Source organism: Lipomyces doorenjongii (assembly GCF_038497915.1).
Source record: "Lipomyces doorenjongii strain NRRL Y-27504 unplaced genomic scaffold V1508scaffold_1, whole genome shotgun sequence".
Taxonomy (NCBI): Eukaryota; Fungi; Ascomycota; class Lipomycetes; order Lipomycetales; family Lipomycetaceae; genus Lipomyces; species Lipomyces doorenjongii.
This window is the reverse complement of record NW_027118068.1, coordinates 1-14158: the sequence shown is the minus strand read 5'-3', so window position 1 is coordinate 14158 and position 14158 is coordinate 1. Positions and strand designations below refer to the sequence as shown.

The 14158-nt window shown below is 48.4% G+C and overlaps 4 protein-coding genes across 4 annotated transcripts; 2 read left to right on the top strand and 2 right to left on the bottom strand.

Annotated features, from left to right (window-relative positions):
• Positions 1-291: 291 nt before the first annotated feature.
• Positions 292-2150, top strand: V1508DRAFT_110 (uncharacterized protein). Its single transcript, XM_066935866.1, has 6 exons — positions 292-842; positions 900-1112; positions 1173-1249; positions 1299-1442; positions 1495-1674; positions 1723-2150. Exons 1-6 carry the CDS (start codon positions 599-601, stop codon positions 2011-2013), a joined length of 1149 nt encoding a protein of 382 aa, XP_066798912.1. The 5' UTR covers positions 292-598; the 3' UTR covers positions 2014-2150.
• Positions 2151-2754: 604 nt separating this feature from the next.
• Positions 2755-5923, top strand: V1508DRAFT_407324 (P-loop containing nucleoside triphosphate hydrolase protein). The gene is made up of 3 exons (XM_066938851.1): positions 2755-3211; positions 3274-4962; positions 5022-5923. The coding sequence occupies exons 1-3, from the start codon at positions 3002-3004 to the stop codon at positions 5799-5801; spliced, it is 2679 nt and encodes an 892-aa protein (XP_066798911.1). The 5' UTR covers positions 2755-3001; the 3' UTR covers positions 5802-5923.
• Positions 5889-8183, bottom strand: V1508DRAFT_407320 (uncharacterized protein). Its single transcript, XM_066938850.1, has 2 exons — positions 7736-8183; positions 5889-7676 (listed from the first exon to the last, which is right to left on the bottom strand). Exons 1-2 carry the CDS (start codon positions 7886-7888, stop codon positions 6024-6026), a joined length of 1806 nt encoding a protein of 601 aa, XP_066798910.1. The 5' UTR covers positions 7889-8183; the 3' UTR covers positions 5889-6023.
• Positions 8184-11029: 2846 nt separating this feature from the next.
• Positions 11030-12710, bottom strand: V1508DRAFT_407313 (uncharacterized protein). The gene has a single exon (XM_066938849.1). The coding sequence runs from the start codon at positions 12543-12545 to the stop codon at positions 11220-11222; it is 1326 nt and encodes a 441-aa protein (XP_066798909.1). The 5' UTR covers positions 12546-12710; the 3' UTR covers positions 11030-11219.
• Positions 12711-14158: the final 1448 nt, after the last annotated feature.

Genomic DNA, 14158 nt, shown 5'->3' with positions numbered 1-14158 from the left:
GAGACTGTTGGCAGATCGTATTGGAATCGCAATCGTGCCGGAGGATGTCACGGTAACCGGTGTACCGCCTTCACACACGCTGCCAAGGAGATGAGGGAAGAAACGGTAGTGCTGATAAAGAATGACCTATAATCGCAAACAATTCTCGTGGCAGCAAATCTTATACCGAACGCTTTTTTGGTGTAGTTTTATTAGAGTCGTAGGGTGCGGGGAGCTCTGTAGGCGCGCAGTAATACTCGCTGGGCACCAACAGCCGCTGGTTTCTGCACGTTTTTGTCTTGCGGCCGACAAAGGCTACCTAGCAATTGTAGTATACCACAGGCCACGTTATTATCTATTGGATGCGAGTAATCGTTTATACAAGCGGACTGTAAATACTATGGCATTGGCAATGGGTAAATGCGAGTTCTAGATATAGAAGTGCTGTGCCCTATTCGGCCGAATTGAAATGCTGCATATTCCTTGAACGGAGGGCCATTCCTTCTCTTGCAATAATGTGGTATGCACAACAGAACATCATCTCTCAAATTTGCTGTTGGGTTCAACACTGCAATTTGTATATTTATCCAAGGGAGTGCTCGCATCTTGCTAATCCAATATGGCTCGACAGATACTCGTCATAAATAACAGTGAGGTGTTTATATCACCAGATCATTTAATCAAGATATTCGACAAATTCGATAACCGAATGTACTTTCTGGATGATGTCGACTACTACAATGGCCTGTCTATTAGTACGAGCCGAGTTATTATTTCTATTATTCGGAATGCACCAAGTATTATGTCGGTCTGCAAAATGCTCACTGCAATGCTCTGTGAGAATGCGGAGATTAGAAGTATAGGTTCGGGTTTATAATGGCGCTGCAGCTTGGTCAAAGCTTCTACTGACGTGCCTGAAGTATCTTCACAGACTCCACATGACATTCGAAATGCTATGCTGCAGCTTGGTCAAACGTTTTGCATGGAGTTCGCCGATTGCGATGCATCCAGCTACGTCGCGTTGTCGTATCTGTCAGCAATTATAATAGTACGGATTGTTTCTCGGTCTATGGAGCTCAGAGATTCTCTAAGCAGTTTCGTTCGTCGGTTTGTAGCCGTGGTGCTGATACCTGGTAAGCACAATATCCGATAGTACATATAATAGAATCTATCTTACAGGTAAACGTAAACAGTTCGGGAACGGAAAGATCATTGGAATGGGGTCATGGCGACATCGAGGACGCCATATTTGCTAGATTTGAAGAGGAAGGTACGAGATTTAGATAATGCATGCAGAAACATACTGACCATGCTCGTAGGTTATCAACAGGGACAGTGATCGATGTCAAGTGAGTGGCAAAAGAGACATCAAAGTATGCGCTGATATATCTCCCACTGAATATTCTGACCTTGCTACTGATCTAAAAATGATACCCATTATTCCTCCTTTAGCTGTGAAGAGTGTGAGTTAGTTGATGCTGAAGGGTACAGAATTTACAAGGACTAATAAGTTAGGCCACCTTTGACAAATATGCGGCAATTCTGACGGATGGAAACGTCTCTGCTGAGAATCTAAGCGCTCTGCATCTTCTGTCTCCAGCAAATTGGATGCTCTGTAGCCATGACGTCATTGGCGCCTTCGTTCGGCAAGATATCGGAATTGTGGCTTCGCCGACAGATCGTGGAGAATGTCGCGTAAGATTAATGATTATATATTATCCTCTATTGACCTAACATTGGCAGCTGCCTGTTTATCGGGTGGAGAAGTTGAATTTGTTTGCGCGCTTGGATTTCGCGTGTTCATCTACGATCTCATTTGGCAACCAGTTAGCTAAAGAGCTGCCTAATCCACATTACTGCAATCTGATTACGGCACTGGCAAGAATTACCCTTGAGTCTGGCGCCTCTGCCGTCATCGACCAACTAACTGCGGATCAAAGACAAATACTGAAACGGCATTCGTATTTGAATGGCAACGATAACACCTTTAGGATTCTAGAGAATAAATTACTTGATATCTGTGAAGAATTTTAAAATATGGATTCGATAGCCACAATTCTGACATTTAAGGGATACTACTATTACGCGTGCATATTTATTCGGACTGACTGACATTACTTTCAGGTGTCTGTTTCTGGCTGCTTTAGCGCAAGTTGCAACAGTTAACTGGCTTGACAGCAACATAGTTAGGAATTGCTAATAAAACTACATTCATGATTTACAACGATGCGGACTACCTCTCAATGGACTCCAAGGCAGCAATCACGGAAGTAATGATTGCGCTGCAGGAGGGCAAACTTGTGTGAAATGCTTGCTCGACTTGGGCCAGCCAACTTATTGACGTCACATGCCTGCCATGGAGGCAATTGGGCTCGACATGACATAATTAACAAATATGTAGCAGTAAATTATCACGCCAGAACTAGAATGTGGCCTTCGGAAATGCGGTTTGTTTATATTTGGTTACGTCAATTTCGGACTGTGCGTCGAATGAACTGAAACCGGTAATGGCGTTTAGAACCATGCTGAGGCTTATTGTGTTGTATCGATAGAGTTCCAATAAATGGCTCTAATGAGCTTAGCGCATGTCAAAAGTTGTATCCGGACTTTGGCGCTAACCCTCGACTCGGCAATCTTCATCTACATATGATGCGGAATTTCTAGTATTCAAACAAAACGATGATGCATCTAAATAATTCGTAAGTTATAATCACAATACCAGTGTGCGACAGCATCACTGTGGAGTTTTGGGTTAGGGTCATATTAGCTTGCGAGAGCTTAACTCGCCAGAATGAAAGAAGGTTCTCGGCGATGCTGGCATCATCGAGAGCGGCGTGAAGTTTCTTGAACGGCCTGGAATAGCCTGTTTCATGCAGCCTATGACCTCATCACAAGGTTGCGTTCTACATAAAAGAGTCTGGTCGAGTTCACTTTGGCCTTCTTTCTCCTCCACTCTACAGTCTACAAACGTCTACCACTTTATACGTTACTTCAATTCTATTCTGCTTTCACTACATCCAACATGGACATGCAACTGACAGATCGCGTCACGAACATCCTGCAAGAGTCCTCCAGGATTGCTTCGGAATACAATCACCCACAATTGACTCCACTTCATTTTTTAGCTGCCATGGCCCTCCCAGAGGCCGATGGTAGTCCGCCATATCTCCGGGTCATTGTTGAGAAGGCTCGTTATGAATGGCAAGGGCTAGAACGCCTGATCAACAAACATGTAAGTACAAATTCGCGGTGTGCAGTTAGGCATGTGACAGCAATTGCTAACCTATTTTCTAGATCGTCAGAATTCCTGCACAAACCCCGGCCCCAGATCAGATCAGTCCGTCACCTGCAGCTGCGAAGGTCCTCCAGAACGCCAACAAAGTCAGCAAGAGTCAGAAGGATTCGTTCATCGGCCAAGATCACCTCCTTCTTGCCCTTCTCGAAGACCGTTCCGTTCAAGATCTATTGAAGGAAGCCAATTTCCGACCAGACAATCTCACAAACGCAATACAGAATGTCCGTGGCAACAAGCGTATCGACTCACGAACAGCCGACTCTGCTGATGAGTTCGAGTTCCTGAAGAAATATGCTACCGACCTTACCGAGATGGCACGCGAAGGCAAACTGGATCCCGTCATCGGTCGTGAAGAGGAGATCAGGCGATGCATCCGTGTTCTGGCTCGACGAACCAAATCCAACCCGTGTCTGATCGGTGATCCTGGTGTTGGTAAGACCAGTGTGGTTGAGGGCGTCGCTCAGCGTATCATCGACGGTGATGTTCCATCAGTCCTTACTGGCTGTCGACTGATGTCTCTGGACCTCGGCGCCTTAAAGGCCGGTGCCAAATACCAGGGTGACTTTGAGGAGCGTGTTAAGGGCGTGCTAAAGGAGATTGAGACCGCGAAAGATATGATAATTCTATTTGTGGATGAGATCCACATGCTCATGGGCGATGGCAAATCCGATGCCGCTAATTTGTTGAAGCCTATGCTTGCGCGTGGCCAACTTCACTGCATTGGCGCTACTACTGTCGAAGAGTACCGAAAGTACATCGAGAAAGATGCCGCATTCGAACGACGTTTTCAGAAAGTGGACGTCCGTGAACCCACAGTAAAGGAAACAGTGGCCATCCTTCGAGGGCTTCAGGCCAAGTATGAACTTCACCACGGTGTTCGTATTCTCGACAACGCGCTTGTCACAGCCGCTCAGCTGGCAGGCCGCTATCTGACATACCGACGACTCCCGGATTCGGCTGTCGATCTTATCGACGAGGCAGCAGCATCTGTCGCAGTGGCACGCGATTCGCGGCCTGAACAGCTCGACACACTCGAACGACAACTCCAACTAGTCCAGGTCGAAATCAGCGCACTGGAGCGTGACGCTTCGGATGCTGCCAAGTCTGACAAGTCTACTGCTGACCGCCTGGTTGCTGCAAAGAAAAGGGCAGCGTCTCTTGAGGAGGAACTCAGACCCTTACGCGAGCGGTTCCACCAGGAACGTAAAGGTCTCGAGGAGCTCAACAACTTGCGAAAGAGACTTGAGGAATTGGAGTACAAAGCACAGGACGCCGAACGAAGACGAGACAACGCGTCCGCCGCGGATCTTCGATACTTTGCTATTCCCGATATCAAGAAACGCATTGAGGCGCTTGAGGCCGACAAGCAGACAGCCGAGAAGGCTTTACTCGAGGATCTTGTGACTCCTGAAATTGTATCTGAGACCGTAGCCAGATTGACAGGCATTCCGGTCAACAAGCTTAGCCAGGCCGAAAACGTCAAACTCATCAATATGGAACGTGAACTTTCGCGGCAAGTCGTTGGCCAGACCGAGGCTGTCAAGGCCGTCTCGAACGCAATCAGATTGAACCGGGCCGGTCTTTCCAATCCTAACGCGCCTAGCAGTTTCTTATTCTTAGGTCTCAGTGGATCGGGTAAGACCGAACTGGCAAAGAAATTGGCCGGATTTTTGTTTGCCGATGAGAAGGTTAGTGTTTTGTCCTTTACCCAATTTTATATTCCAAATAGTTGCTAACAGATTTTTAGGCTATGATCCGCATCGATTGTTCTGAGCTCACCGACAAATGGTCTTCATCTAAGCTTCTAGGCGCCGCTCCCGGTTATGTTGGCTACGAGGAAGGCGGTATCCTCACTGAAGCACTTCTCCGTCGCCCATACTCAGTCTTGCTATTCGACGAAGTCGAAAAGGCCGCGCCAGAAGTTCTTACGGTCTTGCTTCAGCTTCTCGACGACGGTCGTATCCACGCCAGTTCTGGCAAGCTCGTCAACGCGGCGAATTGCGTTGTCATTATGACGTCAAATTTAGGTGCTGAATATTTGCAGCAGAATGGAAGTTATCATATTGATGAGGTTACTAAGTCGCATGTTATGGATGCCGTTCGGGCGCATTTTCGTCCAGAGTTTCTGAATCGCATATCCTCGATGGTGGTTTTCAATCGCCTGTCGAAGAAAAATATCAAGAAGATTGTCGACCTGCGATTAGCCGAGATTTCTCAGCGCATGGAGACGAACAACAAAAACATCAAGATCGAAGTCGATGACGCTGCGAAGGATTATCTTTGCGAGCACGGATATTCCAAGGATATGGGTGCAAGACCACTCAACAGACTTATTCAGAATGAAGTCCTTAACAAGCTTGCAGTGCTCATCCTCCGTAACCAAGTCAGGGACAACGAAACTGCCAAAGTCGTGCTTTCTCCTATTGGCGACGGGTTAGAAGTTTTTCCGAATCATGAACGGGATGTTGATCTTGAGCCAATGGATATTGATTCCGATGAGGAGGATATGGATGCAGATTTGGATTAAGTGATTATACATGGGGTTAAAGGATCAGAGAAGGAGTAATGGTATAATGTCAATAATTGTTTTGAGCTTATTGGTTTTGTTTAATTTGGTTCGTAAAATAATATTAATTATAATAACCAGCATCTAGTGTCCATTAATCCATTTAACTCATATCAGTTGTGGAATCTATCATCGAGACAGAAGATATATTCTTCTCTGAATTCCAAAAATTCCCAAACCATATTACCCAGATATCTTCTCAGCCAGTGTTGCAGCTTTATCATCTTGCCCGTCTAAAACTGCATCAATGAACTTCCGGTATTCCTGCTGTCGGCGAGCCATGTCCAAGAAAATCTTATATTTGGCATCAATCAGCTTAATTTCAGCGTTATCCTGTGACGGATAAACTACACGGCCGGGACCGCTCATGCTTTTCATAATATGCCACAGCCCGACGGTGTATCCTTTCTCGTCATGCGAGCCTGCTTTGGCGCCTAACATAGCGGCGCCGAGGACGACGGCGGCGTCGATGTACTTTGGAATCACGACCGGCATGCCAGTACACGATGCCATCAAGGACGTCAGAACCGGATTTCGGCATTGTCCTCCTGACAAGAAAATACTGGTGATGCTGTGCCCGGCGTCGTTGAGCGCCGAGATGATGTGGCGGGTCTGCAAGCCGATGAATTCGACGGCGGCCAAGTATTCGATCGCAAGCGCGTCGACAGTGATATCCATGCTAAGACCGACAACAGCACCTTTCATTTTCTCGGACGCGATGGGGGAGCGGTTACCGTGCAGGTCGCCGTAGAAGTAGTAATGTTTGACAAGGTGTTCGAGAGTCGGAGCATTCTGCTCCTTTTGCAATTGCTCCAGGCGCTTATTCAAGAATTCAAAGACCGATATGCCGGTCTCGTCTGCCAATGACTTGGCTTCTGGATACGCGGAGTGCGATGTGAGGACGTGGTGTAGCAGCGCGCCGGTCGCTGACTGGCCGCCTTCAGCCATCCAGTAGTTTGGAAGCAAGACGTCTCGGTATGGACCCCACACGCCAGGTACAAAGACGCTGTCCTTGGTTATCGCAAGATGGCACGTGCTGGTGCCAGCCACGGCCGCAAGTCTGTGAGTCGCGACATCCAAATCGTCCTTTTCTCCAACATCTTCGATCTCCGCCCACTTCTCATCCGCGATCGTTGCCGCTACAGTACCGATCCATCCCGCATACGCATCAATGACACCACTACCGACAGCAATTCCGGGAACCAAACCCATGTCCTCGGCAGCCTGGTCGCAGAGGCCACCGAGGTACTCTCCGGCGCTCAAAATAGTGCCACTCTCACCCAAGACACCGCCGATCCTCCGGAAATCATCCTCCGTCAGTTCCGGCAACCCAATCTTCTCCAGAAAGGCCGCAGACCATCCCTTCATACTGCCGTCCACACCGACAGGGACGTACCCCTGCTTACAGACGATCGAGCAAAATGATCTTGCCTCGCTTTTGGTCGCGCGATGCGTTAAAAAGTCCGCGAGATCGTAGAACTTACATTTCTCGAATTCACCTGCCGGCATATGATTCTTGAGCCACTTAACCTTTGGGATCTCCATCTCGATTGACATTTGCCCACCGACGTACTTGAGCAGACTGTGTCCGGTAGCGTTGATTTCCGCGGTCTCGTTGGGACACCGGTGGTCCATCCACAACACAATATTCTGGTTGTGATCGTTGAAATCGGGACCGACGGCCGCAGGAGCGTCATCAGACTCGTGAAGAACAACGAGGGAGCAGGTGGCATCGAAGCCGAGGCCTTTGACAGATGTTTTGGGGACTTTGGATTCTTCAAGGACGCGTTTGACACAGTCGCAGCACGCGTCCCAGATGTCTTCTGATGATTGATTCTAAATACCATGCATTAGCAACACGATCTTAAAGGTTGTGAATGATGAATAAGCCATACGTAGTAGTCAGGCTTAGGCTCCCATCGCTGTATGGCCTTCGACGCAAGCGCGAGGATCTCTCCGTTCGAATCAATGATGCAAGCCCTCGCACTACCGGTGCCGACATCAATGCCGATATAAAACGGTCCGTTTGCAGGTTTTACGGCCGTCATATCTCTCAAAAACTTATGTTGTAGCGGACTTGTGCGCAAACTATTAGGCGACCTCGGTGCTTGGATCGGCGTCTGAGACCAGCTAATTCGTTGTCGAAGACGGTAGAGCCGTACGTTGGTTGAAGCAACAGCGACTGATGAGGATGTAATTAATAGACGACTGAAGGGTAGCAATGGGAAGCCGAGGGATATATATATGCTACTAGTTGTTGGGTGCTATATGCAGTGTGAGAAGAGGTTTGGTTTAAGGGAGCTGATTGCGGCTACAATCGGCTCTCCACAAAGAGCGACAATTGTGGAGACCCCCACGCCTTTAGCGCCGTGGTCTTTCTTTCCCGAGGGGTTACCCCGCCTATGTTATTACATCGCTAAATATGTTAATGCAACGACAAGTTTTGCTGCGAAGCATAAACTGAGTGGCTAACATAAATCAAGCGATTCATATAGTACAGTATTTACAGTAGATAATTTAGTTTGACGTATCCACTACGTCTTGCATGGTCAATATATAGACCTCTCGTGTCACCATCGGTTTGAACTAGCAGTTTGGCAACGGCACCTCAGGAACTTAAGATATTTTAGTAAAATATAGTTATTCGGAAATAAACTAAAACGCTGTGAGTTTACTTCAGTGAGTATACGGCATTCATGATAGCCTGCATGAATTGCCTAATTTAGACTCGCACGCGATTTGCCAGTTGCTCTCTGTGGGTTAGGTCTCTAGCTCAGAATGATGCGGGGGTGGATTCCGGCTATTTTCCGAGTGACAGTCGAAGCGCCGAGACAAATGTATAGGTGAGACAATGCACTAGCGCCTGATAAAGGTAGCCCGGAACAGAGATTTTTCCCCGCCGCCACTATGTACTGGCTAATTGCCGGTTTTAGCTCGATTCGTCCGAGGTCGAAGTATCCGGTGGAACTTATCTCCATCGTATGAGAAGTCTGTTCACGTCGTCAGCGGATAGTTCTGAAGAATTGATTGTAACTAGCCAATTTTGGCGACGCACACGGCAGACTTGTGCACACGCCGTTATTTCTTCTCAGCTTCCTCTCTTCGTCCTCAAATCCAATTTTTGCAACTAAATGACTATATTTGTAAGCAGGTAAGATCTGAACCTCAGCATCTAATGCAAGTGTCAGCCTTAACCCTTAGTGTGCCGAAGTAGATCCTGCTGCCACAAACCCAACCTCTGCTTCGCAGTCGAGAGGTCATAGCTGTGAGCTACTCTCTTGCCATGTAGATATTTGTGATTCAATTTCTCATTGTGCTCCGAGAATGCTTGCATGCCGTTTGCATCATTTCTTGAAATATGAGTCCGATAGTTGTGGAATGCGTCGGTACCCTTTGCTGTGACCTCTGGGGGAGGGCAAGCTCTACCACAGCACGGTGCTGCTGTCGTGAATTCGTCATTAAAACATTGACATGAGCGGAAAGTGCTTGAAGTCAAACCGTCGGTCGGAACCCGCCGGCTCGACGACTATTAAGTACGAGTTCGATGCCAGCTCTTTCGTCTTCGGATATGTTTCCAGTGAAAAATATTTTCTTTTGAAGAATAATCCGCCAGAACGGCGATTAGATATCATATTCAGTATTTGAAGTTAGAGAAAAGCTGGTCAAATCAGAGAATAATATTTCCCAGGAAAAGCGGTATTTGCCGTCATAATTGCCATACGAATAGCTGACCGCTTAATATTGTAGGTACACAAGCTTATCATACAATAGTTTAATGCAGATAGTGCTGTGGTAACTGCTCCAAACGCTCTCCATGGCTATCCAGGCGCCGCATTCAGAGCGATCCTAGCTTCCAGTGTTAACGAACAGCTTGCTATTCACAAGCCCAGAGCAATCCGCCAATTCAAAACTATGGACCAACCGCCATGCTATGACTAAGTCCCTATGGTATAGTCTTTGAAAGGACCAGATCAATCATTTGGTTACGGGCGTCCCGGTCTCTGGCCACGGTTGCATGTCTCATTGAATGGGGAGTCAATGAGAACTACAAAGGTTTTTGCTGTGACAAGGATCTGCGGATCCAAAATCTGGGCACCCAAAGGTCGAAATGACTCTGTTGTTTCCTGCCATGGCGAAAGCTCACGGGAGCAGGAGAGTTATTTCAGGAATATTTTCCAATTTGATTATGCCTAACAATAGTAGCTCACGCTGTTCTGGCTGCGGACAGAGATTTACAATTAGGTTCAAGGACAATTATGGTGACCTTGAGACGTCTGAAAGTCTGAATTGCGTTAACTTGCTGTCTATTTGCAATTCCGCTCTGAGCATGCATTCCGACCACCCGTAGTAAGAGCGACCTAGGGGGCTGCTGCGTCTGCAATAAAATAAATGCAAAGAATTGACAGGATCCCTCTTCGAATCGGCAACGCATCTCATAATATGACGTACGCCAGGCTAGTCTGATGTGCGTTTAAACGGCCTTTCTAACTCCAATTCTTAATGATATTATTGGAAATTAAATCATGGTTACATACCTTGGACACCAGCCACAGCTAAAAATTTCTCCGCGGAGACCGGATCGGAATGTCGAGGGCATGACCCGGAAGGCCATTACATCCGAACCGAGTCCAGGAGATGCTGCGGCTACAACAATAAGCCGAGGATGTTGGTGTCTAAAGTTTGGAATGTGTAGGGGGTTAGTGCAAATAACCAAAGTCGGACTAATAAGGTCGCCGAGTAACGCTATTGAGACGCCTCACCTCGGTCGTCTACATTACATGCGACCACAACCTTCGTTAAACTTTAGTCTAATGTCGCCGAGCCTCGGTCCCGCAAATATCGGAACGGCGCAAGTTCTATGACCCACGCAAACACATACAGTCATCATACACCTTATCAATTTGCCGAAATCGTGTGTATAATATACCTGCAAGCCGTAGACTGCATCATGTCCTCGAATCTCGGCGAATTACCAAACCTTTTTCACGAAAACAAGAGAAAGAAATTTAATATAACCAACCTAAAAATCCCGAATTGGTTTGTGACTCATGCTGTGCATTTGTCACTTTCGTATTTGTCACCATTTGGTGATGTGTGGCATGTGGCATGCGGCTCCGTGTAATACCTACTTTTGACAGCCCTTACCCACAGACGTTTCAATCTTTCATAAAGTGACAACAATATGAATAAGGCGACCATAATTGATGGACAATGAATGCATATAGTAGTGATAGCAATAATATAAAATGTAATATATACTAATAGAAATGCTCATTAAAATTATATCAACGCTCCCATGAACTTTTTTTTATGAACAGACCGAACCCAGAGAAAAAAAGTATACTACAAAATATAACATATATATATATATACAAAGAATCATGCAACGATAGTCTTCTGACTATCCATCGACGCGCTTTTTCGCAACAGCAACGTGCGTCCGCGACGAAGTATGCTGCTTCCAAGTTTGCTCAATCTCTCTAGTTCGGAAGATGACCGTCGTATGGCGACCGGCGTCGACGCGCGATGCTCCAACTTCTTGGCTGCGAAGACGGGTGAAGAGGATATAGGTGGCGGGAGGACCGACGACGACGACGGGACTTGTTCGTGAGATATAGTGCGTTCGAGCTCGACCTGCGGTGGACGGCCAAATATGTGCATGTTCTCGATGAAGACTGAGGAGAGGACGATTGCCTCTTCGAATCGTAAACGGCCAAGGTAGCCCTTCCGTGAGATTTCCGCCGCCGCAGGTGCAATGTCCACACGGTTCCCATGCAGGGTCGCCAGGACCTCGCCCTTGGCCACGAAATGCCAACTCGTTTCGCCCGACGGATGGCTGCTCAAGGAAGTCGGACTCGGTGGCATTCCGGCTGCACCAAAATTCGACGGCGTCCAACGACCAAGCGTCTTGCGCCCATCGCGCTCAGAAACGGCTATGATGAGAACTCCAGGACCAGCGCCGTCCGTTCGGAGCCGCCAAGCAAGGCCGCTGGAGTGGCCAAATTTAAGCTCGTGGCCAGAAGCTTGCAAGACAGATGCGCGCGTGTCGTGCTCGATGTCGTCGCAGGAGTACACGACGAACTGGGAGCCGGACAGCTTTTTTGGCAAGATCACCTTCTTCTGGAACGCCGCAACTGGCGCAGGCGACGTGACTCGTCGCTTGACGTTGAAGACAGGCAAGACGCGGCGAGACGTGAGGCGCTGGATCTGGAAGATGAGGTGGGTTTGGCTGTAGCCTGGTCTTGGTGGTGGAGTTGCGAGGATATATGATTCTGGGTTGCTTGCAAGACCAGGGATTTGTGTGGACGAGCTCGAGCGGGAGAACGCTGAACGTGACAGCGACGCCGACGACGAGCTGCGCGAAGGCGAAGTTGTTGCGGTAGTGGACGGAGTCAAAGACGAGAGCGTTGACGCGGGCCGTCGCGAGGGTGGTAGTGAAGAGCGACGGTCGGAACCATTCGCGCGTCGAGAAAGCGGTGGAGGCGGGACCGACGACGACTTGCGGTCATTCTGACGAGGGCGCGATGTCAACTCCGAGTATGAGGGCAGCTTGGAGCCTGAGTATGTGACGCCGGTGGGACAGGAGAGCGGAAGGTGCGCAGCCATTACAGCGACGGCGGAGACGATGTTGATGGGAATGGCGAGAAGCGAGTCAGACGCGAAGGCGTGGATCTGCGACTTCGTAGGGCGATTGGAGATGAACATACTATTCAACGAAGAGATGGGCACATGGCTATTGAGTGTGAATGTGAAGATATGGCCATTGGTGGCCTCCCGGAGGGGGGTGCCAGCAAGGAGCTATATAGACATGGCCATACGGGTACGGAATGACTCGGCGAGAAGGACGAGTACGAAGCCGTGAATGATGACGCGCCGCTCACATTTATTGCACCGCCACTTGCGCGTGGCGTCTTTCTTAGCAATCGTCCCTAACCCAAGGTAGACGGCGCGAGTTTACTCCGACTGGCCGACTAGGGTCACGATGGTTTCTTAGCCACGTCTCAAGCGAGTCTTTTTCCTCCCCTCAATAATAATATATCAGTCGTTTTCCTTGGGGTGACGAGCCTTCAGCCAAGCCCGCAGACGTGATACGCTTTCCAATAAGTGTGGAAAACAATCCGAATCCTCGTATTGTTTCCCGAGGGCCAGCTTAAACCGAAACGATGCTTTCGGCTGCACCAATCACAATTTAGTTTTGCAGACTCTGGCTAGCCACGTACCCAAACTTTTCACTGCCGCTGCCAGTCATGACTCATGACGTGGCACACTGTACGCAACAAAAAGTGCGACGCAAATTGCCCACTAAATAAATATACGGTTGGATCAATCCGCATCTCCGGGTCGCGCCTGGAGGACGCTGCCTTCCACAATGTCGGGTCACGCAACCGAGTGCTCGCTCGTATTCGCAGGGCTCTCGCTTAACAGAACTGACAACACTCGCTTAAAAACGTGCAGATACGAATTTCATACACGGGCCTCACCTGCAATATATTTGTATAGCCTCGCATTCCGTCGTCGCAGATGAGCGACTGCCGGGGGAGGCTTTCTTGGCAGACGCCGTCAGAAGAAGACGACCACGACGCCGATGACGACGCCTGGCGCCATAGGACTTGGGCTAGTGACTGACATGTCGCCAAAGTTAGTTACCTTCAACGATTAAAGGTAATGCATTGTAATGCGTATGCTAGAGCCCACTAGTACGAGGATCAGGGTTCCGTTTGTCTTGTCATAAGTCAAGCTATCATAGTAGTCATTCAATTCTTTCGGAGGTCATGCGCTTTCCCGTTTGCGCTTCTATTCCCAGCACATCAAATAACCCCTTGCTAAAAGCAGTACTCCCTCCCGATTAATACGTCCCAACCCATTGTCTCTTTTCTCACTCTAGCGGCAGTGTGACAACGTGGAGAATCTCGCTTGTCAGCAGCTTATAATTATTAATAATACAGAATTTACCATGACCGGGGTCCAGAGCAAAGCCACGTGCAGTCAGCCGGCACCGCCACTCTCGTGGCCGGAGTCGGGTCTACTCGCTTTCCGCCGGACCATAAATCCTTCTTGGAAGTACACGTGTGGCTCAGGTGGCTGACTGTCTCCGTATGGTTTTCGCCTCGGCTGACTTTTGTCTCGTCACTTATCGTGCACGACAACGCATGGTCGATCCTCGGCTGATCACCTTAACTGAGCCGTTAAGCTTATTATGTTGAACTCACCTGGCATCGCTATTTAGGGGTGGACACGAATGACGAATATATTCGCATTCGTACGAATATTCGCAATTCGAATGCGAATATTTGGATGTTTCATGCTTACGAATGCGA